The 20,539-nt window shown below is 48.2% G+C and overlaps 8 protein-coding genes across 8 annotated transcripts; 5 read left to right on the plus strand and 3 right to left on the minus strand.

The window, feature by feature from the left end:
* Positions 1-1,027: 1,027 nt before the first annotated feature.
* On the minus strand, positions 1,028-2,022 carry CNBH3430 (hypothetical protein; the record flags this gene model as incomplete). The annotated part of the gene is made up of 3 exons (XM_768798.1): positions 1,028-1,489; positions 1,548-1,648; positions 1,710-2,022. The coding sequence occupies 3 exons, from the start codon at positions 2,020-2,022 to the stop codon at positions 1,028-1,030; spliced, it is 876 nt and encodes a 291-aa protein (XP_773891.1).
* Positions 2,023-2,641: 619 nt separating this feature from the next.
* On the plus strand, positions 2,642-3,437 carry CNBH3440 (hypothetical protein; the record flags this gene model as incomplete). The annotated part of the gene is made up of 4 exons (XM_768799.1): positions 2,642-2,752; positions 2,810-2,960; positions 3,016-3,176; positions 3,360-3,437. 4 exons carry the CDS (start codon positions 2,642-2,644, stop codon positions 3,435-3,437), a joined length of 501 nt encoding a protein of 166 aa, XP_773892.1.
* A 97-nt stretch (positions 3,438-3,534) lies between these two features.
* Positions 3,535-6,433, minus strand: CNBH3450 (hypothetical protein; the record flags this gene model as incomplete). The annotated part of the gene is made up of 14 exons (XM_768800.1): positions 3,535-3,650; positions 3,707-3,746; positions 3,806-4,194; positions 4,242-4,491; positions 4,549-4,637; positions 4,688-4,742; positions 4,794-5,081; positions 5,134-5,236; positions 5,285-5,460; positions 5,507-5,590; positions 5,639-5,738; positions 5,786-6,051; positions 6,090-6,302; positions 6,347-6,433. 14 exons carry the CDS (start codon positions 6,431-6,433, stop codon positions 3,535-3,537), a joined length of 2,256 nt encoding a protein of 751 aa, XP_773893.1.
* A 209-nt stretch (positions 6,434-6,642) lies between these two features.
* Positions 6,643-8,813, plus strand: CNBH3460 (hypothetical protein; the record flags this gene model as incomplete). Its single annotated transcript, XM_768801.1, has 5 exons — positions 6,643-7,034; positions 7,086-7,177; positions 7,225-7,925; positions 7,970-8,446; positions 8,499-8,813. The coding sequence occupies 5 exons, from the start codon at positions 6,643-6,645 to the stop codon at positions 8,811-8,813; spliced, it is 1,977 nt and encodes a 658-aa protein (XP_773894.1).
* A 335-nt stretch (positions 8,814-9,148) lies between these two features.
* Positions 9,149-11,928, plus strand: CNBH3470 (hypothetical protein; the record flags this gene model as incomplete). Its single annotated transcript, XM_768802.1, has 8 exons — positions 9,149-9,220; positions 9,278-9,597; positions 9,649-10,174; positions 10,229-10,343; positions 10,393-10,832; positions 10,888-11,376; positions 11,430-11,779; positions 11,832-11,928. 8 exons carry the CDS (start codon positions 9,149-9,151, stop codon positions 11,926-11,928), a joined length of 2,409 nt encoding a protein of 802 aa, XP_773895.1.
* A 658-nt stretch (positions 11,929-12,586) lies between these two features.
* CNBH3480 (hypothetical protein) lies at positions 12,587-14,696 on the plus strand (the record flags this gene model as incomplete). The annotated part of the gene is made up of 6 exons (XM_768803.1): positions 12,587-13,582; positions 13,631-13,915; positions 13,967-14,071; positions 14,130-14,279; positions 14,331-14,429; positions 14,490-14,696. The coding sequence occupies 6 exons, from the start codon at positions 12,587-12,589 to the stop codon at positions 14,694-14,696; spliced, it is 1,842 nt and encodes a 613-aa protein (XP_773896.1).
* A 747-nt stretch (positions 14,697-15,443) lies between these two features.
* CNBH3490 (hypothetical protein) lies at positions 15,444-16,400 on the minus strand (the record flags this gene model as incomplete). The annotated part of the gene is made up of 6 exons (XM_768804.1): positions 15,444-15,465; positions 15,530-15,598; positions 15,655-15,880; positions 15,936-16,144; positions 16,197-16,324; positions 16,380-16,400. The coding sequence occupies 6 exons, from the start codon at positions 16,398-16,400 to the stop codon at positions 15,444-15,446; spliced, it is 675 nt and encodes a 224-aa protein (XP_773897.1).
* Positions 16,401-18,169: 1,769 nt separating this feature from the next.
* Positions 18,170-20,462, plus strand: CNBH3500 (hypothetical protein; the record flags this gene model as incomplete). The annotated part of the gene is made up of 5 exons (XM_768805.1): positions 18,170-18,375; positions 18,472-19,123; positions 19,178-19,777; positions 19,829-20,153; positions 20,209-20,462. 5 exons carry the CDS (start codon positions 18,170-18,172, stop codon positions 20,460-20,462), a joined length of 2,037 nt encoding a protein of 678 aa, XP_773898.1.
* Positions 20,463-20,539: the final 77 nt, after the last annotated feature.

Genomic DNA, 20,539 nt, shown 5'->3' on the forward strand with positions numbered 1-20,539 from the left:
CTCCCCGGGCTCCTTGACCTGTGCTTTAATGTATTACGATAACATTCGTCATTACTTCTGCTGCAAAAGAATGAAAAACATATGCTCACGTCCGCACTGCCTTAAGTCCCTAACGGGTCAAACAGGTCATAAGCAACTGTCAAGAACTTCTCCCTTCTTTGATGTCCCCATCACTGTCCCTTTGCACTCTTCTGATTTTCTGCACTAGGATTCGCTGTCTCGTCGACAACCTCAACCCTAGCCTCCATGACGTCGTTCTCCGGTTCGGCCTTCACTTCTATCAATTGTTTCGAGCATGTTTATTATCCTTGATCTTCTTCCCACCCATTCCTGTCATCAAAACCTCACGGTGAATCAGCATGTCAACTCTTCGTCTGATTATTCTCAGTCTTGATCCTCTTCGCATCTCTCTCAATAGATATTTCTGCTGACTCCAAAGTCCGAAATTCCCTACACATTTTTACGACCCACTCAGTGCCTTGGCAATCTCCTCCCAACATCACCCCTCATGTTTAGGATTTCCCGTACCATCTTTTTATCCGCAAAACGTTTTATCACCACCCGTAGTGTAAGCATCAGATGATCAGCTGTCGCAATATCGGCCGATTCGATGCACTCGCGTTCGCGAACCCCAGCAAGTACATGAATCGCGCTGTAGCCCATGCAGGTAATGAATGATCTCGAAAAGAAATACGAAGAGATTACGGGCAGACCCATCGAATTGACTTATGAGTTCTTGGTAAGCTTAGTGAAGACATTGGTAGAGGACATGAGGGGTATAGCGAACTTGAGTTCACGTTAATTGGCATTTCATGGTATGTGTGCTAATGCCCATGTTTTCAGTTCTTTGATGATTATGGTTTCACCGTGGACATCAGTGATCACCGGAATGATCTGCCTGACCTCGAGAACCTGGAGCGTTACAAAGCTCGTCAGCATTCGATGCTGCGGGTGTGTTATAATGCCTTGATGTCTTCGTATAACGCGCGTAGCTATGTGAATAACTGTTGATCATGCTTCACATATGCTATTCTGGATTTGAAGGTTTTAGTCCTCGCCTTCGCAACTGAATTTGTCTGGCTGATACTGCTGTCGAATCGCTTCCTTCTTTTGCAAGCAGCTTCTCCTGCACTTCTTCCTCGATTTCTGCTTGGTCTTCTATTTGGTCTAGAGCTTTTCCCGATCCCTTCATGAGCTTTCTTCCCCTCTCGTGCCTTTCCTTCCTGTCCTTTTCCACTCTACTCATGAATAGCACCACCAACACTCCATCTGCAATTCCCACTATGAGTCCGGCAAGGATCCCGAGCAAGATTCCTTTCTCACGAGAATACCCTGCCCCCGAAACGGCGGCGACGTAGACGGCCCCCGAGGATCCGAGGATAGAAAAAATAACGTTGAATGCGGTGGAAAGAGTGCGAGTAAGGTTGCGGTATTCTGAGCCGAATGATGGAGGTGCAGGGGAAAGATATGATGGAAGATATGGATTGGGCTAACAGTCGGTATAATGAGTTCCAGGCTACCGTTCGGAAATTATGAGAGGGATATACCTTTTCTGGATTCTCGGCAGCTTGCAAACGCGCCAACTCTTTGGGCTCTACGTAAATTTCTGTACCGCTCAACAATGATATGTCCGTATACCGCGATGGATCTTAGAGCAAAGTCAGCATGTACTCCATTATTCTATCCCCTAACAGGTAGAAACAGCTTACCAAGCCCGTTTCTGTTGAGTAACATTTTTCCTTTATCACTGGTTGCCCACCGCGACAGCCTTTCCACCAGATCATAGTCTATCGTTGGGGGCCGGGGAACGGCTGTGGAATCTTCTTGTTTTCCGTCTATGTCCCCATCATCTTGTGTATATAAGCTATTTCTGGTATCTAAGGAAGCGACAATGTATGTTTGCGGTTGTTTGATAGTTTCCAGCAAAGGTTCTCGCAAGTTGTCTGGCAGTTCCAGATCTTCGCGTAGTAGGTGGCTAATGGATTCGATGAGGTGCGAAGGGAGGGTGAGCAAAGTGGCCATTCTTCTTTTGGGAGTGAATTGGGGAATGCTGGGGGTCGATTCAAGTGCAGACTGTTAGTAACAGCTCAAAACATTATCAAGACTGTCTTACCGTTGTCGAGATTACCTCTTGTCTTCTTGCGCAATGAGGATGGCAAGAGGAGGATGTCACTGATTCTCAAGCTGAATGTCCAGGTACCGTTCGAGTAACCTGGATCCTCAAGAAGATGTACCTTCAACAAACACTCAGTTTATGGGCCAAGAGGAAAGCGTTGCAGAAAATGCTTGGGCAGTTAATAAATGAATGGTCGCTGCTATCTAAGTCATCATCTACTAGCTGACCGGACGCGAGCGCGAACGCGCCTCTTTTTTGCCGCCTCCACCACCGCCTAAAGTGACGTGTGATTGCGGACATGACCGTTTGTCAAGCAAATAAGTGTCCACGTCATTGCTTGATTCCCACTCCCCGACGTCAGCGAATCGAATTCTTCCATTTCCTCCACCTCACGTTTAATCAGTCACCGGATCACTTTTCCCCGTCGTTTAATTGCCCCATCCCAATCTTCTCATGCTCTCAGCGTTTATAACCTCCAAACTCCCGTCTCTATCTCGTCCATCTACTTTTCGCCAATTCGCAAAAATGTCCACTGCCGCTTCTAACCCCGCTACTTACAAGTTCAACCACACCATGATCAGGATTAAGGATCCTAAGGTGTCCCTTCCCTTCTACGAGAAGGTTCTTGGTATGAAGGTTAGTAATTTTCATGTTCCATTGTATAATGAGAATTTGGGACCTAATCAGTAGTAGGTTTTCTACGAGTCTCCCGGCGGTGACTTTACCAACTACTTCCTTGCCTTCGCCAACGGTTTCGACGACGCCGACCTCAACAAGGAAAACATCAGGGACAAGCTCTTCGACCGAGAGGGTGTCCTCGAGCTCTGTCACAACTGGGGTACTGGTAAGCCACACACCTCATCAATACTTTGGCAAACTTTTGCTAAACCTAAATACAGAGAATGATGCCAGCTTCAAGGGCTACGCCTCCGGTAACGAGGAGCCTGGACGAGGTTTCGGCCACATCTGTATCACCGTCGACAATCTCGAGGCTGCTTGCAAGCGATTCGATGAGCTCGGCGTCAAGTTCAAGAAGAGGCCCGAGGATGGCAGGATGAGAGTGAGTGAAACTAATTTTTATCTTATGGGAAGGAAGGTACTTGATGCGCAGCGAGAGGAGGTCGGGTGAACGTCGCAAGGCCGCAAGTGTCCCACACCGTTACGGCGGGAAAATGTGGATAGAGGGGTGAGGGATGGAGTGGCGTTTGCCAAACAAATTGATGCTGATTTTGACGATTAACAGCACATTGCCTTTATCTACGACCCTGATGGATACTGGGTAGAGATCGTCGCCCGTTCCCTCAACGCCAGCAACATCTAATTTGTCCAGTTTTGGAGAAGAGGCCGTACAGCAGTACCAAAGTATAACATGCATTTGTAATAACTAATATACAAACACTACCAAAAATTACCCAAGATTACTTCTTTGCCTTTTTGCTACTTGCACCAGCGAGATCATCTTCACTTGTGGAAAGATGTTCTGATACGACGTCGATGATATCCGCCTTTTTGGTTTTGCCCTGTAAAGGGACGTCTGCGGAGACGTAAGCGGGCGAGAATTGACAGCTAATGAATTAGCAGCCAACTTACGATAGTGTTTCGCCCAATCTTTGAGTTCTTGCACCTTGCACTATCAAAGGCCGTCAGCTTTTATTCACTATATCCCGAATCTGGAAAGTAACCACTGACCTGACTCAACGTTCCCTTCTTCCACATATCCGGAATATTCCTTAAATCCCATTCATTTACTGTCGTTTCCTTCTCTGCCTTTCCCCGCTTCGTCGGCGCCGCCAATTTTTCCACCGCCCGCTCATCGTTCTCGATCTCTTTATTAAACTCCTCCATAAATTCTCCGGCCCGACTATGCATCCCTCCATAAAGCGGCATCGTTTTATCCAACGCCTGCTTGGCCGGGTCTTCAGGATCCCAATCTTCCTCAAAAGCGAGGGCTTGGAGCTGATCGTAGTGGTATGCCAAGGAGGGGTTAGGGTAGATTTCGGGACGATAAGCAGCAGCTTTGAATCGGGTACGTTTGATGACTGCTTTCATAGCATTTATTTGCTCGTCGGTGGCGATGGCTACGGCATGTTTTAATATGAAGCACAATGAAATGAAAAGAACGTACGAGGGGATTGGAGGAATTCAGCAACCTTTTTGGGGGGAGGTCGAATGCTATCCTTGTAAGGCAAGATGATCAAATGGAACCCAGGAGGATACTCTTGTCCATTGCTCGAAGTTTTTTCCTCTTGAGGTATCAGAACGCAGAATTCTGGGACGTGGTTCGAACGTAAGCGACAGAGTGCAAGGGCATGGCGGTTGTACTTCAAACAAGAGTTGAGGAGGGCAGCAAAAGTGCGCGTAGAACCCGTGTATTCCTATATACTTTGTCAGCTATGAAGTGCAAACAAGTCCCCACTGGTTTGCAAGCTTACTTCCTCATTGGGATAAATGAAGAAGGGATGTTTTAAATTGTCTTGAAAGCGTAGTTGAGAAGCAGCTTGAAAGCCTAAAACCTTGATCTCTAACTAATAATGAGCAGTTGTTCCCAGCTTGCTCGATTGCGGTACTTACGGGGTTCGATCCCCATTGACCTGAATTGAGAGACTTCTTCGTTCGAGAATTGCAGCTATAAAAATGTGAGTACCAGATTTCTTTCCTCTGACTCCTGAACACTCACCCGAGTCCTAGCTACAATCTTTGGTAAAGCCGCTTTCTGTTTTCCCATCCATTTCTCTACCCCTTTCTTGTCATCCTCCTCCTCCTCCTCCAAATCTTCTCCTTCATCTTCCCTTTGTCGTCTTTCCTTGTCGTCTTCCAGAACATGGTCCACCGCATTTTGGTTTTTGGCGCGTTCCTTTACGTGAGCTTCCCACGGGTTCGGCTCGAGGATGTTTCGAACTTCAGCTTCGTTTCCAAACTCGTAGGCTTGTCCGATTTCGGAATCTTTTAAAACGGCACCGGTTTCCTGGTGTTTGTCTGAGTCAACGGAAGAGAGAGGGCGTAGTAGGTCAACGCACGGCAGATGTGTATTCCGTTTTCGATTGCACTTCTTCGACTACCTGGCCTCGCATTTTGACATATCTCGAGGCTCCTTTGCCCTGTTCCGATACCATTGAACATCTACCACTTTGTCAGTTTCACGGGCCAGCAAGAGACGTAGATATGTACCCAGACACGCCGATCACAATCTCACCGTCTTTTCCGAGCTTCAGCGGGACATGGAAATGTGTTCTTTTAGGAGATGTCTTGATTACGAGGTCCTTCATCAAATCCGCCAATGAAGAAAGGCCTTCAGGATCTGGCTGATCGTCATTATAATCTATGGCTTCCCTGTCGAGGATATCCTATGGGGATTCAGTGCAAAGTTCTTGAACTGATAATGGAACTCACATTCCAGAAGATATTAGGATTGAATCGGTGATCGGGGCGGTCTATGAAAAAGGTCTCGGCGGTGACTCCATAAGTCGTCAAGTCCTAAGGTGGAGGTCAATAACTGGTCGCGAAAGAATGTAGATTATTTACTCCATAGCTAGTACGAGCTGGTTGGCGATTATTCATTCCAGGAGGCATGTCATTATCTGTTATCCAGAAGACTCGCTTGTTGCCTCTGAGCTGTGTACCGCTGCGACACTATGAGCCTGATCCCGGGAATGCGGCTGGGTAACCCACCCATCACGGAACAGAAAGTTGCAAGTCTGTATGACATTTGCAATGTTCATTTCATGAGACTCTTCAATCGGGGGAAAGGTCTTCCTGAGAATCTCAGGTTCGGTTGTTTCGACTGTTTCATCGTCGTCTTGCGCTTCGTATTGTTCCTTAGCGGTCTGCATCAGTTTGACTAGACGCTTCATTTCCTCGGCATTGATGGTGCGTAATGTTTGGAAGACGTAGTTTCCAGGCTGATAGTTTCCAGGATCTTCTGCCACGGCAGATGGCTATGTTTGTCAGAACAATCGGCGAGCCACAGACCTACATCAACGTTATACAACAGAAGTCCAACACTATCATCTGGTCCAGAAAGCACTTTGGCCCTCTGTATTTGCTGTGCGACATCTAGAGCCTGGTGGAGGGCACTTCTTCCTCTGACTAGCTGTCCGGACTCATCTGTAGTATCCGGATAAGGTTTGTGCATGGACTGCGCTGCGTCAATGCAGAAGAGGATGTGATCGCGAGAGGCATAGGCATACTATAGCTTGTTAGGGTGGCTCAGGATGTGATATACCAACGTACTTCTGAGGTATCTATTACATCGTCTAATCCGTCCTGGTCGAGTGCTTCCCATGAAGGGGCGTCTCCCTTGTTGTAGTAGGAGGACATGGTGTTGTTGCAGTTGTGGGAGCGGAAATCAGACGTCGCTCGCTCTTGTGCGGTTGACGTGACTTGGCGGGGCCCCACGGTCTGTTGAATTGATCCCGCACGAGGCACGACGTCGACTACCAAAGCTCTCCGCGGTCTCGCCTCGCTACATATCTTCATCTGATTCGTTCACATCCATCCAATCCGTTCTTCTCAATATACTAAGAACGATGTCCATACCACCACCACCACCGCCCAACAAGTCCCCCTCATCATCAGTCTCCCCCTCCAAATCCCGCTCCCCGAAGCTCAAGCCCCTCACTCCGACATCCGAAAAACCTTCGCGTACTAATGACGACGGTCAAGTCTACCAGCCCGTCGAGCCCCATGTACTCGCCGACGCAGTCTCAAAACTTGATATGATCCGATCCGCACCTGCACCCATGTCTACTGTGACTTCTCCCGCAGCTAGTGCAGCTCCCAGTGGTCCCAGCTCACCAAGACTCTCTGGTGTGGGCCAGGGGCCGCCATCAACCGGTTCATGGGCCATGGACCACACAGCAAGTGGAGATGGTAGGCTCAGTGCTCCTGGTACACCTCACTTCGGGGCCTCAACCGCCTTGTGAGTGTGGCAGTCCATCACAAAAGAATGCTGATGCTGACAAATGATTAGGCTGAAGACACTGGATGAGACCACGAAGGTGATCAGGCAAAGCTCCAGAGCCCCATCACGTGCACCATCCGTGTCTGGTATCGGTACTGTTGGTGAGTACTTTGTTTCCATGTATGGGGAGATGTTAATTTTTATGTAGTTGAAAAGCCCGACTATTCCGAAGCCAAGATCGTCGTCGCGATGGTTGGTCTCCCAGCCCGAGGAAAATCTTATCTCAGTAACAGACTTATGCGATACCTTCGCTGGCTCGAATACAACGTTCAAGTATTCAACGTCGGACAACTCCGTCGCTCCAAAGCCCGTTCCGCTCTCCAAGCCGGACAGGGAAAGGTGGACCATTCCGCGACATACTTCTCGCACTCAGATGCGGAAGCTACCAAGAAACGGGAAGAACTCGCGGAGGAATCCCTAGAGTCACTTATCGCTTGGCTGAAGAAGGAAGGAAATGTGGGAATTATGGATGCAACAAACAGTACAATCGATCGAAGGGAGAAGATCAAGAAGCGCATCGACAAGGAACCGGGACTTCAAGTCTTATATCTTGAATCTTTCTGCGACGATCCCGTGGTAATTGCAACCAATATTGCACTCAAGGTCCGATCTGGCGATCCTGACTACCAAGGGATGTCGAAAGAGGACGCAGAGCGGGATTTTAGGAAGAGAATCGCTCAGTACGAGAGTGTATATCAGACAATCAACGAGCCAAATATTCCCTTCTGCAGGATATTGAATGTGGGACAGAGAGTTACGATAAATAGGATTGAGGGCTATCTTCAAAGTCGAATTGCATTTTACTTGATGAACCTGCATCTCAAACCAAGGAGTATCTATCTGTCAAGAGTAGGTCATATAACACTATTTGAATCACAACTGACTATCCACAGCATGGAGAAAGTATGTATAATGTCGAGGGGAAGATTGGAGGTGATTCCGATCTCTCACCAAGAGGATGGGAGTATGCCCGTGCCCTTCCCGCTCTTATCAAAGATAACATTGGCGGAGGACCTCTTGAAGTTTGGACCTCAACCCTTCAACGTACCCAACAAACAGCATCATACCTTCCTTTCGAGAAGAAAACGTGGAAGTCACTTGACGAACTGGACGCCGGTGTATGTGATGGCATGACGTACAAGGAGATTGAGCAAAAGTATCCAGAGGATTATGAGAGTCGAGATGACGACAAGTTCAACTATAGATATCGTGGTGGAGAGTCATATCGTGATGTCGTGGTTCGTCTTGAGCCCGTCATCATGGAACTTGAGAGGCAAAACAATATTTTGATTATTGCTCATCAAGCCATCCTTCGATGTCTATATGCCTATTTCCAGGCCAGGCCCCAACAAGAACTGCCATACATTAATGTGGGTCGTGTGTCTATGTTTCCTTGAATACATCTGCTGACAGTATGCCTAGATCCCCCTGCATACCCTTATCAAAATCACTCCTCAAGCTTATGGCTGTCAGGAAGAACGCTATCCTCTCCCTATCGCTGCAGTAGACACCCACCGACCCCGTCCGTCCAAGGGGAGAAATACTGCCGGTATTTCAGTCGCCGAAGGGACTTCTATGGCCGATCAACCTGTCAAGAGAGATTATTATGGAGACACCCAACAAGGTGTCGGGTATGGCTTGAAGCCCGAGGCGATTTCACAGGCTTTGGAGAACGAGATGGAGCAAGGAAAGTTGACACCAAGGGCTGCAGGGGGTGCGCAATTACATCACGAGTGATGAATCTTAATGGAAGCTGTAAGCGTAGAATTAGATGTAGCAAGAAGCCCAGAAATGAAATGCAAGGCATGTAATATAATGGAGTCTTTCCACCTTCGATGTATGCTCTGGTCGCGTAACGCGTACAGATCGGGACCACGCAGAAGAATTTCCCGGTTATTTATAAATTGTTGGCGGACGGTAACTTATCAAGCGGCGACGACCGCCAGTTGAAAAATTATGGTCCACCCCTATTGTCCATCGACCACGGACGGGATTGTTGATTCTTTGACTCTTGACTTGGTTTCTGTTTTATCGATCTTCTTCTCGTCTATCATTTCAAGAGTACGAGCAAGATGCCCAAGCCGAAGACAGCGAGGGGTATCCTCCTCACTTCCAACTTGCCACAGTTGCAGAACCTTATCAAGGTGTGTCTCCGTTTATTAAGAAGCTTCCTTCAAGATGCCGGCTTACAAGTTTCGCAGCGTGATCCTGAGGGTTATAAGGAAGAGTTTCTTACCCAATACAATCACTACCTTTCCCTCCTTCGTCTTCATTCCGTCGCATCTTCTACTCCTTCTTCCTCGAATGACAAATCCAATGAGCTCTTCGCAGACTTGATCACATTCATTTCTCAAGTGGCGCAGTGTTATCCGGAGGCGACCAAAGATCTGCCCATGCAATTGAGCGGCTTGTTGCTGGGTGGGGAAAGTGGTACCTCTAATGTTGTTACGGGCGATCTGCGAAAGACAGCGGTCAAAAACTTGGTGATGTTGAGGAATAAGGAAATCATCGATTCTATCCAGTATGTGTAGCCCTCAAGTGAACCTGTAAAGATGTGCTAAACATGTTGCAGACTTCTTCAGACTCTCCTCCCCCTTCTTCCCACAGTCCCATCGACTCTCCGTTCCATCATCCGCCACACCATCCTCACTGACATTAAAACCTCCAACGCTAAGACGAAGAACCACCGTCTGAACCGCGTTGTTCAGTCCCTCTTGTTTGGCATGGTCGAAAGCGGTATGGGTGCCGAAGTAGTTGGTGACAAAGGAAGGAACAAGGGCAAGGGACGAGAGAAGGGTGGTGAGGCCATGTGGGCTGTCATGATGGTCAAGGAGTTATGGAGGAAGGGCGTCTGGACAGATGCCAAGACAGTATCGATCGTCTCCCTTGCTGCGTTCCACCCCAACACCAAGGTTCAGTCCGCCGCTCTTCATTTCTTCCTCGGGTCAGAGAATGAGGACGAGGATGATTCAGAAGATGAGGATGAAGTGGGAGAGGCCAGAAGGGATGTGAGAAAGATGGAGCACAGGATGGAGGTTTCGCGAGGAAAGAGAAAGAAGGAGAAGCAGGTTAAGCAGTTGAAAAGAGAGGCTTCCAAGGTAAGCTATTGGATTATATTCACCGTTTTTACAATGGCTAACGTTACTGTGCAGAAACGTAAGAAGAGGGCTGAAGGTGCGGGTGTCACTCCCAACTTCCCCGCTCTGGAGCTTTTGCAGGACCCTCAAACCTTTGGCGAAAAGCTCTATGACAACCTCCACAGACATGGTACGTGCTTTTCCTCATCTCGAATAGATGTTGGCTTACTCTCCTTTAGATAAAATCTATTCTCTCGACCACAAAGTTCTCATCATGCAGCTCCTCTCCCGTGTCATGGGTGTCCACAAGCTCTGTGTTCTTGGCTTTTACAGCTACATTATCAAGTACCTCACCTATCATCAGCTTCAAGTCACTCTTATTCTCGTCTCCCTCGCTCAATCTGTACACGATCTTACCCCACCCGACGTCCTCACGCCTGTTATCCGCAAACTAGCGCAAGAATTTGTTCACCCCGGTGTCGGCGCTGAAGTCATCGCTGCTGGTTTAAACGCGATCAGAGAAGTCTGTCGAAGGCAGCCGTGGTGTATGGAGGAAGACTTATTGGGTGATTTAATTGAGTACAGGAAGAGTAAAGATAAGGGAGTTGTGACTGCCTCAAGAGGTTTGTTGCAGCTCTTCAGGGAAGTGAATCCCGGTATGCTCAAGAGGCGAGAAAGGGTGTGTCTTATCCTTAACATAATAAGCAAGATGGCTAGCTAACAGTGTCAAATAGGGTAAAGCCGCCAGCATGGGTCTCATTGGTTCCCAAGTCCTTGCCTACGGTCATTCTGCCGATGCCGCCGAGGGTATCGAAGGTCTCGAGTTGCTCGAAGAACACTACGCCAAACTCCGTAAGGAAGCCAATGGCGATGTCGGTGACGGATCCGATGTTGAGATGGATGTCGGCGAGGATGATGATGAAGGGTGGGAAGGCTGGGAGGCCGAGTCTGATTCCGAAGCTGATTCAAATGGATGGGAAAGCGTTAGTAGTGGAGGAGAAGATTTGGAGATCAGTGATAGTGAAGATGAGTCAGACAAGAGGAGGGATAAGAAAGATAAGCGGGAGAAGAAGAGGTTGGCTAGGGGTAAAGGGAAGGCCAAGGCTGAGGATGGAGAAACTGATGAGGATGAAGAGATGGACGATGCGGTCTCTGTGGCGGCCACCGAAGCTACCGAGGCGTCTCAAACCACCAAAAAGCTGTCCTTACTCGCTCAGCAAAGGGTGCGTTTGTTTGACGTCTATGCTAAAACTTATACTGATCCTCCTTTACATAGATTCTTACACCTGCAGACTTTGAGCTTCTTAACGAACTCCGTCTCAAGGCGGCCAAAGAGCTCGCTGCTGCCGGCGGTGGCTCCGCTGCCAAGCGCAAGCTTGCTGCTTTGGAAGCCTCCAAGCGACATGTTGGCGAAGACGAAGCGGACCGATTCCTTACCGAGGCTGAGATTCTGGGACCGAGAAAGAAGGCCAAGGCGACTTGGGAGGAGAGGATGGAGAGTATTCAAAAGGGACGAGAAGGCAGAGAGAAGTTTGGTAGTATGAAGGGCAAGAAGAAGAAGGCGGCCCCTAGCAGTTCTACAAACAAGGAAAAAGCCAAGAACAAGCCTATCATGATGGCTTTGCAGTGAGTATAATTGATGATCTGGGCTTTGATTGTTGAACTGACAGCATGATAGCTCCAACAGGGTTGTTTCCAAGAAGAAAGCTTCCTTGCGAGACAAGCAAATCAGGCTTCGTGCGGCTATCGAAAAGCGCAAGAAACAAAAGCATTAGTTTCTGGCATCTCTTTTTGGTGTTTTCATATATTTCTATCCGCTGTGGCATGCATTACCTGTACGAACGTGTCTAGTTCTTTTTCAAAGATGGGATCATCGTCTCATAATGCTCAACTGTTTGCTGCAGCTCACTGGCCCTTTCTCGCAAACTATCAATAGCACCTTTGGACATGCCACCGTTCTCCGCGTTAATGATGATAGACTGAATAGCGCTAAAGTTGTCAGAAGCTTCTTTCCAGGCATTGTAGTCGTCCCCGGGTGTGGATTCAGTAGTAGGCTGGCTCCGACGAGAGCCGTCCAAAGAGATGAGTTCTGTGCCTTGGGTTGAGCGATCTGTGTCTTGGGACATAGCTATGCTTTGATGGCGGGTGTGGGGAGGGCTATTGCATAGCTGCTGTCTGGTTTTATATGCATCAATCCATTATGGCGGAGTGCAACATCTTTCGAAGTCGTCGAGAGAAAGGATGTTGTGGCATTTGTTGTTTACGTGTGGAATTGCCCGAAATGGCAAGAACCGATGTTCCCTGGCGGCGCGCTACATCAGCAGATCCGGGTCCTCCTATATCTCCTGTTATTATTGCTACACCAGGAAGGAAGGAAGAACGCGCAGGAAGGAAGAAAGAACGAACGAGAGAAAGAAAGAGGCAGCAGAAGAAATGCCCACAACTCACACAGAGCCTTCCACCGAGGCACCCGCCATGAGTCCACAAAACACAACCCCCGGACCCGCACACACAACATCCATCGACCACAACACCGCGACAGCAACCGACACTCAACAACCATCCACCGGCTTGCAACCTTCCATCCTGCCCCCTGTAGCTACTCCAACGACACAGCATCCAGTTTCTGCTGCAGAAATGACCAAGGACGGAGGTGCAACTGCCGCCCAGCCTTCCACGGCTCAGACAACTCTGCCTGAATCTGGTACAACATCTACAGCCATCAAGTCTACGGAAGGAGAGACAGGCAAAGGTACTCCCCTGGAGAACTTGTCTCGTAGATTATCAAACAAGACTCCATCGACTACCGCTTCCTCTGCACCCCAAACAACGGCCGAAAAAGCAGACCCAAAACCGGCTTCATCACACACCCAACCTACCACCTCTACGTCAAAAACGACGGTCAACACGCCTGCATCCCCCAGTGTTAATGGGGCCACAAAGTCAAAGGCGGCTCCTATATCGAATACAACTGCACCCAAGGCCGGGCAAAAGAAGAAGAGGAAGCGGAAGGGTTTGGCGGGTATTTTACTCGCGCTCGGATGTTTATCGGTCGACGAGTTTGAGGAGGAGCCAAGCAAATCTAGCAGCACGACTGCGAGCACAGGGCCTGGTAAAAGTGCCGGTGCTGGCGCGACAACCGGCACGAGCACAAAAGCCGATGTGAGTGCCAAACCGACGTCAGGTGGTGTTGGCGTGAGCTCGGGTGTTGCCAAAGCACCAAACGGTAGCGTCGCACCTGCTCCGTCAGACCCGTCAGCAGCCAAAATTCAAGACGCCACTGTAGGGGCTGAACAAAAGGTGGATGCAACGGGCCCAACGGATTCCACGGTTGTTGCTGAAGGACCGACTGAAGCCCATAAAGGTGTCGTCTCCAGTGAACAAGTGGTTGTGCCTCCGACTGAACCTCATACTCTTCCAGAAGATGAGGTGAGTTATCCCTTGCTGTTGAGCTTGGACGAAACTGACACGGTGTAGACCGCTGGTGTAACGTCTTCGGCTGTCCAGCCTCCTGGAGGAGGCTCTGCCCTCCTCGGCACCCCGTCTAAACACGTCTCTCACCGCGAATCTGAAACCAACCTTGGTACATCCAGTAATGAGCGTACAGAGACAAGTGGAGGGTACTCGGACATTAGCAATTCTGAAATGGTTGACGAAAGCACAGGACAAGGAGGAGATGAACTCGGAGAAGATTATCTTGAGTATGATGACGAAGAAGATAGATTAATTGAACAAGGTGGAATTGGAATTCCTGTAGACGAGGTGCGTTCATCAATGCTAACATCAAATGCGGGACTAACCGCTTCACATCAGAATGGCAACCCTGCACCTTTATTACCCCCCGTAGCTGCCAAGCACCGTGGACGAAAGTGTCTCGTGCTCGATCTCGATGAGACCCTGCTTCACAGTAGCTTCAAGGTGAGTCTTCATAGCGTGTGGTGGACTTTGTTGATTTTAAGCTAAGGGCGAAAATCAGCAATTGCCCACAGCGGATTATATTGTACCGGTAGAGATTGAATCTCAAGTGCACAACGTTTATGTCATCAAGCGACCGGGTGTCGACCACTTTTTGACAGAAATGGCAAAGATATATGAGATTGTCGTGTTCACTGCTAGTTTGTCCAAGGTAAGTCTTCGCTCACATATTAAATTTTGGACTCTGGCTAATGTGGCTTAGTACGCTGATCCCGTCCTTGACATGCTTGATGAGAACCGTGTCGTAGCCCATCGTCTGTTCCGTGAAAGCTGCTACAACCACAAAGGAAACTATGTCAAAGTACGTCCCTATACTTATATGATCACACCCTTAGATGGTTTTTCCTAACTATCCATACAGGATTTATCCCAACTCGGCCGTGACATCGAACACTCCATCATCATTGACAATTCACCTGCCTCATACATCTTCCACCCTAATAACGCCGTCCCTGTATCCACTTGGTTCAGCGATCCCCACGATAGTGAATTGACCGATCTTTGCCCCTTCCTTGCAGACCTCGCCACTGTCGACGACGTTCGTGGTGTCCTTGATGGACGAATCTAGACGTTCTAGAAAGCATCTCACCTTATATCCGCGAGGATCGTCGATACCCATCTTCCCTTCTTTTTTGGGATCTGATCAGGAGGACATTAGAGTGTATAAGGACTCATACGGCAAGCCTGGTTGCTCAACCTACGAAATTATAGCATCAATAACCCCCTATACCCAGAAGCCTTTGGGAGCTTGGTCGCATGTTTAGTTCTTTTCTTTAATCTCATTTGGTTCCACGTTACGATCTCAAGGCGTATGATGTATTATGTCGATCCCTCATAGTCTGTTTTCTAATCGTCTTTTTTATTTTCGTGGGTGTATACAGCTTAGGTACCCGCGCTTATATATCTCATACCCCCCACAAGACTGCCTTTTTTTATCTTTGCTTTAGTTTCAAAATGTTGAGTTATTCTGGAATCGCTTGTAGATACGTACAAAAACTTGGTTGGGACAGAGATTGCATTGACTGGGCCCATCGCATGCATCGTCGTCATACAGTACCGGTACAAGGATGTGGCATGAAGATTATGAAAGTCTCAGTAATGAAGCTCATCACCATCCATCAGAGTGGATAATTTCTGTGCCACTCGCCAAGATCATTGTACAACCGCAGATTTGCGCTATGTTGCTGACATAGATCAATTGCTGCTATGCGATCATGTTTCTTTGAATACAACTACATGCCGTCAATCCAACTTATCGACCTTGTGAAGCTATTATACAATTCCACTTCGCCGCGCACTGGCTCGTATTACAGTTTCAAAAGCCCAGTACTTTGTTTCTGAGAAGTTGTTTTGTCAGTAGGAGAATTGCGGCATTGTGGGTACAAATAGGAATTGACTTACGCCTGTTCCAGTATGTGACGTTCCCCAGGAGTAAGCTGACCACTGACATCAAACGGCTCAAGGCCCATGCTCCATGAGACCGTCAATTTAACCATTCTCATCACCTATTATGAGAGATAACTTACGCTTGTTTACCTTCAATGCTTTCGATATCTTCCATCTTGCCTCTACCCACAAATTGGCTCTCACCCACTCCACCAGGAAAGTCAGGCGCCGGCCTTCCCTCCATGAAAAGGCGTTTTTGGTCACGGATATAGTCCACGTTCTGGGGCGTGAGTGGAACCGCAGGGATGTAAAGGACTGCCGAAGGTCCTTTTCCTTTGTGCATGGACTCTACAGAATGGATCATATCTTATTGCTGCCACGTTAGTGACAGCTTTAGGTGACTGATTAGGGGGTTACTTGCCTCCGTGCCACCATGCTTGGTCTCCAGGCTTAACCCTTGGAATGCTGATCATAGTTCTGCCCAATTCGAGATGAGGATGAGTTTCGTCATTATACTCTTGGCTCCTGGCAATAGGCGAATTTGGGAAACGTGAAGTCTCAAAATCAAGCTCCCAGTTGGATGCTGAAAGGTATTCCTCTCTAGGAAGCTCTGCTCGAGACTGTTTCTCCCTTTAGATATTATGAGCCATGCACATACGCTGAAATGAAAGGAAGCGCTTACCGGAAAAGGGGCCTCATCATAGTGTAAGCTGTAAGTTCTTTGATGAGTGGGTAGATCTTCAAGGTTCCTTCAGTGGGACAAGTATCAGACATGGATGTCCAGCCTTGGAAGGCTCTGAAAACCCCGCACTGCAATAGCATCAGCTAATTCTGTTCGATATGACTAAGTAAGAAGAACACTTACAGCTCCGGGACCATCATACATGCTCTGTTTAGCCAAAGCTCTCTCGCCAATAGTCCAAGCGTCGTATTTCTCCCATTCGCCTTCCAAACAGCGCTGGTACACTTTTCGGTAAGTCTCATCCTCCCACCTTTCAATGCTGCCTCCATCAGCATGTGGACCCAGGGCAAACTGTGCATCCCCTGGATGTCGGATACGAAGTCGATCAGCATAGGTGAGGGGAGTATTCAAAGAAACTGGAGCATCTGATGATGGGAAAATAATGAGAGAAGGGCTCGTTGGGTTGCCATTGATCGAAGGTGAGAGCGCGCAGAGAGCTGTGTCTTGGACCAGCTAGGGACTTATTAACTTTCCTATAAAAAGCAAGTTGACAAAAACCTACTATAGTTCGGATACCTGCTTGTCGTTCTCTGAGAAGCCTTTCACCGAGGGGTTCTTTGCAATGTGTGCCTTGACATCCTCAAGCCATTTAAGCGCTGTTTGTTGGTCGACCACTTGTCGAATAATCACTGCGCCGCAATTTTTGATACAAGCGTTAAGTTCGTCACTTTGACCATTGATGAACTCATTATATGTCGTTTGGGGGATAATCTAATTATATTATTAGTCAAACAAGTGGCGAAATAATGATAAAGACGCCAATAAAGCTTACGTCTTGCTGTTTCTATTCAATCTCTTTGGAGGCCTCAGCCAACCTCTCCGTCAAAGTTTTCCATCCGGCGATGAGCCTTCTCTGGTTAGCCTCATCACCAATGATGGTGCGTTTGAGTTCAGCAAAGCGGGGAGGAAATGGCTTCTCTGCTTCGCCTGATAGCGAAGCGAATACAGAGCTGATCTGCAATCAAGGTTAACTCCCACTGCATACCTACAATAATAGCAATAGCAGTAGTTTACTCTGCTCACCGAGAAACTTACATTGCCTTCTTCGCGTTCTTTGCGAGCCGCTTGGCCCATCATAGAAGACGGAGACAGTCCGATGGTAGTCGTCGCAGCTCTATGAGTCTGTATACCTCTGCAATGTACTTGAAGAAGGATTCTTCTTGATATATTCAAAGTCTTGAGCATTTTCAAAGACACTTGTATGCTTGATATGGTGGATTGCAGATTTGCGGTTGGCATGCTTCCTCTGGGAGAACTGCCCATGTCTGTATATATTTTACATGGGAGAAAAGATATACAATGGCTTTGCCGTTTTACCGTTAGTAGAGGAAGAAAGAAGGGAAGATACAAATCTCTGGTAGATGCACGTTGAAAGAGATCATTTTGCAGTTTAACCAACCCATCATCATCGGCCGCCGCGTGTTTCTTATTTGTACCTACGTTCGAGCCGTTTGCGCTGCTATGCCCACATGTTTGTACTTTCATCGATTCTGCCGATTTTGAAGATATTATGCGTGCGATGATGGCATTGTTAGGGTGCACACGTTTACGTTACTAGTACATAGCGAGCACCTTTTTCGTCTCGTTGTAGGATGAACCACTAGTATTGGCGCTTAGGTGGATCCTAATATGATTGGGCTCCGTGAACACCGTAACTCCATACCATGTAGACCATTTCCAAACAGGTTAGGCTCCAGTTCCCAAGCTGAGGGCGATATATGGGTGGATGGTGCTGGATTAATTGAGCGGAATGAAGATAGAAGAGCTGAACAGATGGGAAGCCCGCCTAAAAAACACTGTCTGCCACTCGAAGTTTATTACCGAAATTTGATCCCGTTCATTGGTCGTTCTTGCCACCCATTTCCGTAATGCCATGCATTAACAACATTTCCACTTATATTGTCATCCTCAAAATGTCCATGAACAAGGAGTCCCTCACAGATGAGGAAGCTATCCAGCTTCGTCTTCAACTCGGCCTTTCAGCCCCCGGCGCAGCTGCGGCAGATGGCGGAGAACCACCTGTCGACACAGATGCCATCGCGGAGGAGAACTATGCGCAAAGGAAAGCAGAAATGAAGCGCGAGAAGGAGGAAAGGGAGCTCAAGGAGCGTATAGAGAAGTAAGTAATGTCTTCAAATCGTTGTCTCTACAGATTGACAGCGGTAGTTCATCAAGAGAACAAACCATTGACGAGATCCATTGTTTCTTCTTTTAGAGCTCGTAACAAATCAGCCCTCAATGCCAAACTCAAGGGTACAACTCTTTCCGCTCCCTCGACGGACGATAGTCTCGATGCCAAGACTTGGATCAAAAAGCAAAAGAAGCGTGAAAAGCAACGTGCGCGGGAGATTGCTGCGATGCAAGCTCGAGACAAGGAGGAGCAGGACAGGCTGATGTATGGGGAAGAAGATCTCGCAGGCCTTAAGGTTGGACATGGAGTAGAGGAATTTGAAGAAGGAGAGGATGTGATCCTTACATTGAAGGATACTGGAGTGTTAGAAGGTGGAGAGGATGAGTTGCAAAACGTCAACCTTGTGGAAGATGCTGCGATCAAAGCTGCCAAGGAGAGAAAACGCAAGGCCCAGCAAGCGTACACGGGATATGATGATGAGGAGTTTGAGGAGAATCGAATTGGCAAACGAGCGGATGTGTTGGGCAAGTATGATGAAGACTTTGCCACCGGAAAGGTTAGGACGGAGGGATTTAGGCTTGGAGCACCTGTAGAGAAGAAGATGAAGATTCAGGATGAGGATGAACAGATGGGCATTGCTCCAGCTCGAAAAGTCAAGCTCAATTTGGACTACACAAAAGAGTTTGAAGTGTCGGACTATGCCAAGGAAGGCGAGGCAGGGTTCAAGAAGCCCAAGGTATGTCACGCGCCATTTCCTTATGACATGCGGCTGCTGATTCACCACCGACAGAAAAAGAAGGCCAAGAGATCTATTCGCCGTACCGAAGCTGAAGAGGATACAATGGAAGTTGACGGAGAACCCACATTCACCCGAAGGGTCGTAACCGAAGGCCCAGACAATCTTGTAGACGACGAGGACCTACAAGCTGCCCTTTCTCGTGCCAGACGTGCCAACGCGAAGAAGAAACCCAAGGTCAAACCTGAAGATGTTGCCGCGCAGATTGCTCAGCGGAAGCAAGAGGAAGGAGAGCAAGTCAAGGAGGAGGATGGAGAGGAAGATGGGAGAATCACCTTTGACGAGACGTCAGAATTTGCCAGAAACGTGTCTTTGGAGTCTCGGGCTATTTCTGTCAAGCGCGAGCGTATTTCTCCCCCACCATCTGGGATAACACCTGCTGCTGACTCCGGTCCATCCGAAGAACCTGTCGTGGTCAAAATTGAGCGCCGTGAAGAAGGAGAAGTTGACGACGAGGATGATGAGATGGGTGAAGAAGAAGCAGATCTCGCAGAAATTGCCGCTAGAGAAGGGATGTCACTTGAAGAGTATAGGGAGAAGATTGATAGGCAGATGAGAGAAATGGAAGAGATGAAAAAGGAAATGAAAGATGAAGTAAGTCATTCTCTCTCTTCGCTTCAAGTGGAAACTTACGGTGTGAATCAGAGTGAGCTCGAACCCACTGTTGGCCAAGGTGTGGCTGGTGTCCTGGCCCTTCTCCGACATCAAGGTGCCCTCAAAGCTCGCACAGCCGAAGACGAAGAGCGCGAGCGCGTGCAAAAGCAAAAGGACTTGTGGCTCGCAGATTACCGTCGACGTATGGCTCAGCGCGAGTTGGAAAGGATTCAGGCTAGGGGCGGCAATAAGGATCAGGCACAGAGGGAATGGGAAAACAGGATGAGGGAGCAGCAAGAGGCGAGAGATGCGTTGGATATCTACAAGAACTACAAGCCTGACGTGAATATTGCGTATCACGACGAGTTCGGAAGGCGTAAGTATAAATCTTTTTATCCCATTCTCGGCGCCAGCTAACTCGTTGATTGTAGAAATGACACCCAAAGAAGCGTGGAAGAGTCTTTCTCACAAGTTCCACGGCAAAACCTCAGGTCGAATGAAGACCGAAAAGCGTCTCAAGAAGATTGCTGAGGAACGCAAGCAACTCACCATGAACTCCTCGGATACTCCTCTCGGTATGACGGACGCCTTTTCTCGCCGACAGCAAATGACCGGTGAGGCGCACATGGTCTTGAGTGTTGGAAACAAACAGTCGGTGCAGGCGGGTAGCAGCAAAAGACGTTAGATGAGGAGCTCACAAAAAATATCGTTGTATCACTATCTTTAAATGCATTATTATTGCCTTCACTTGTACAAGTAACG

Source organism: Cryptococcus neoformans, chromosome 8 (genome assembly GCF_000149385.1).
Source record: "Cryptococcus neoformans var. neoformans B-3501A chromosome 8, whole genome shotgun sequence".
In the NCBI taxonomy this organism is placed as follows: Eukaryota; Fungi; Basidiomycota; class Tremellomycetes; order Tremellales; family Cryptococcaceae; genus Cryptococcus; species Cryptococcus deneoformans.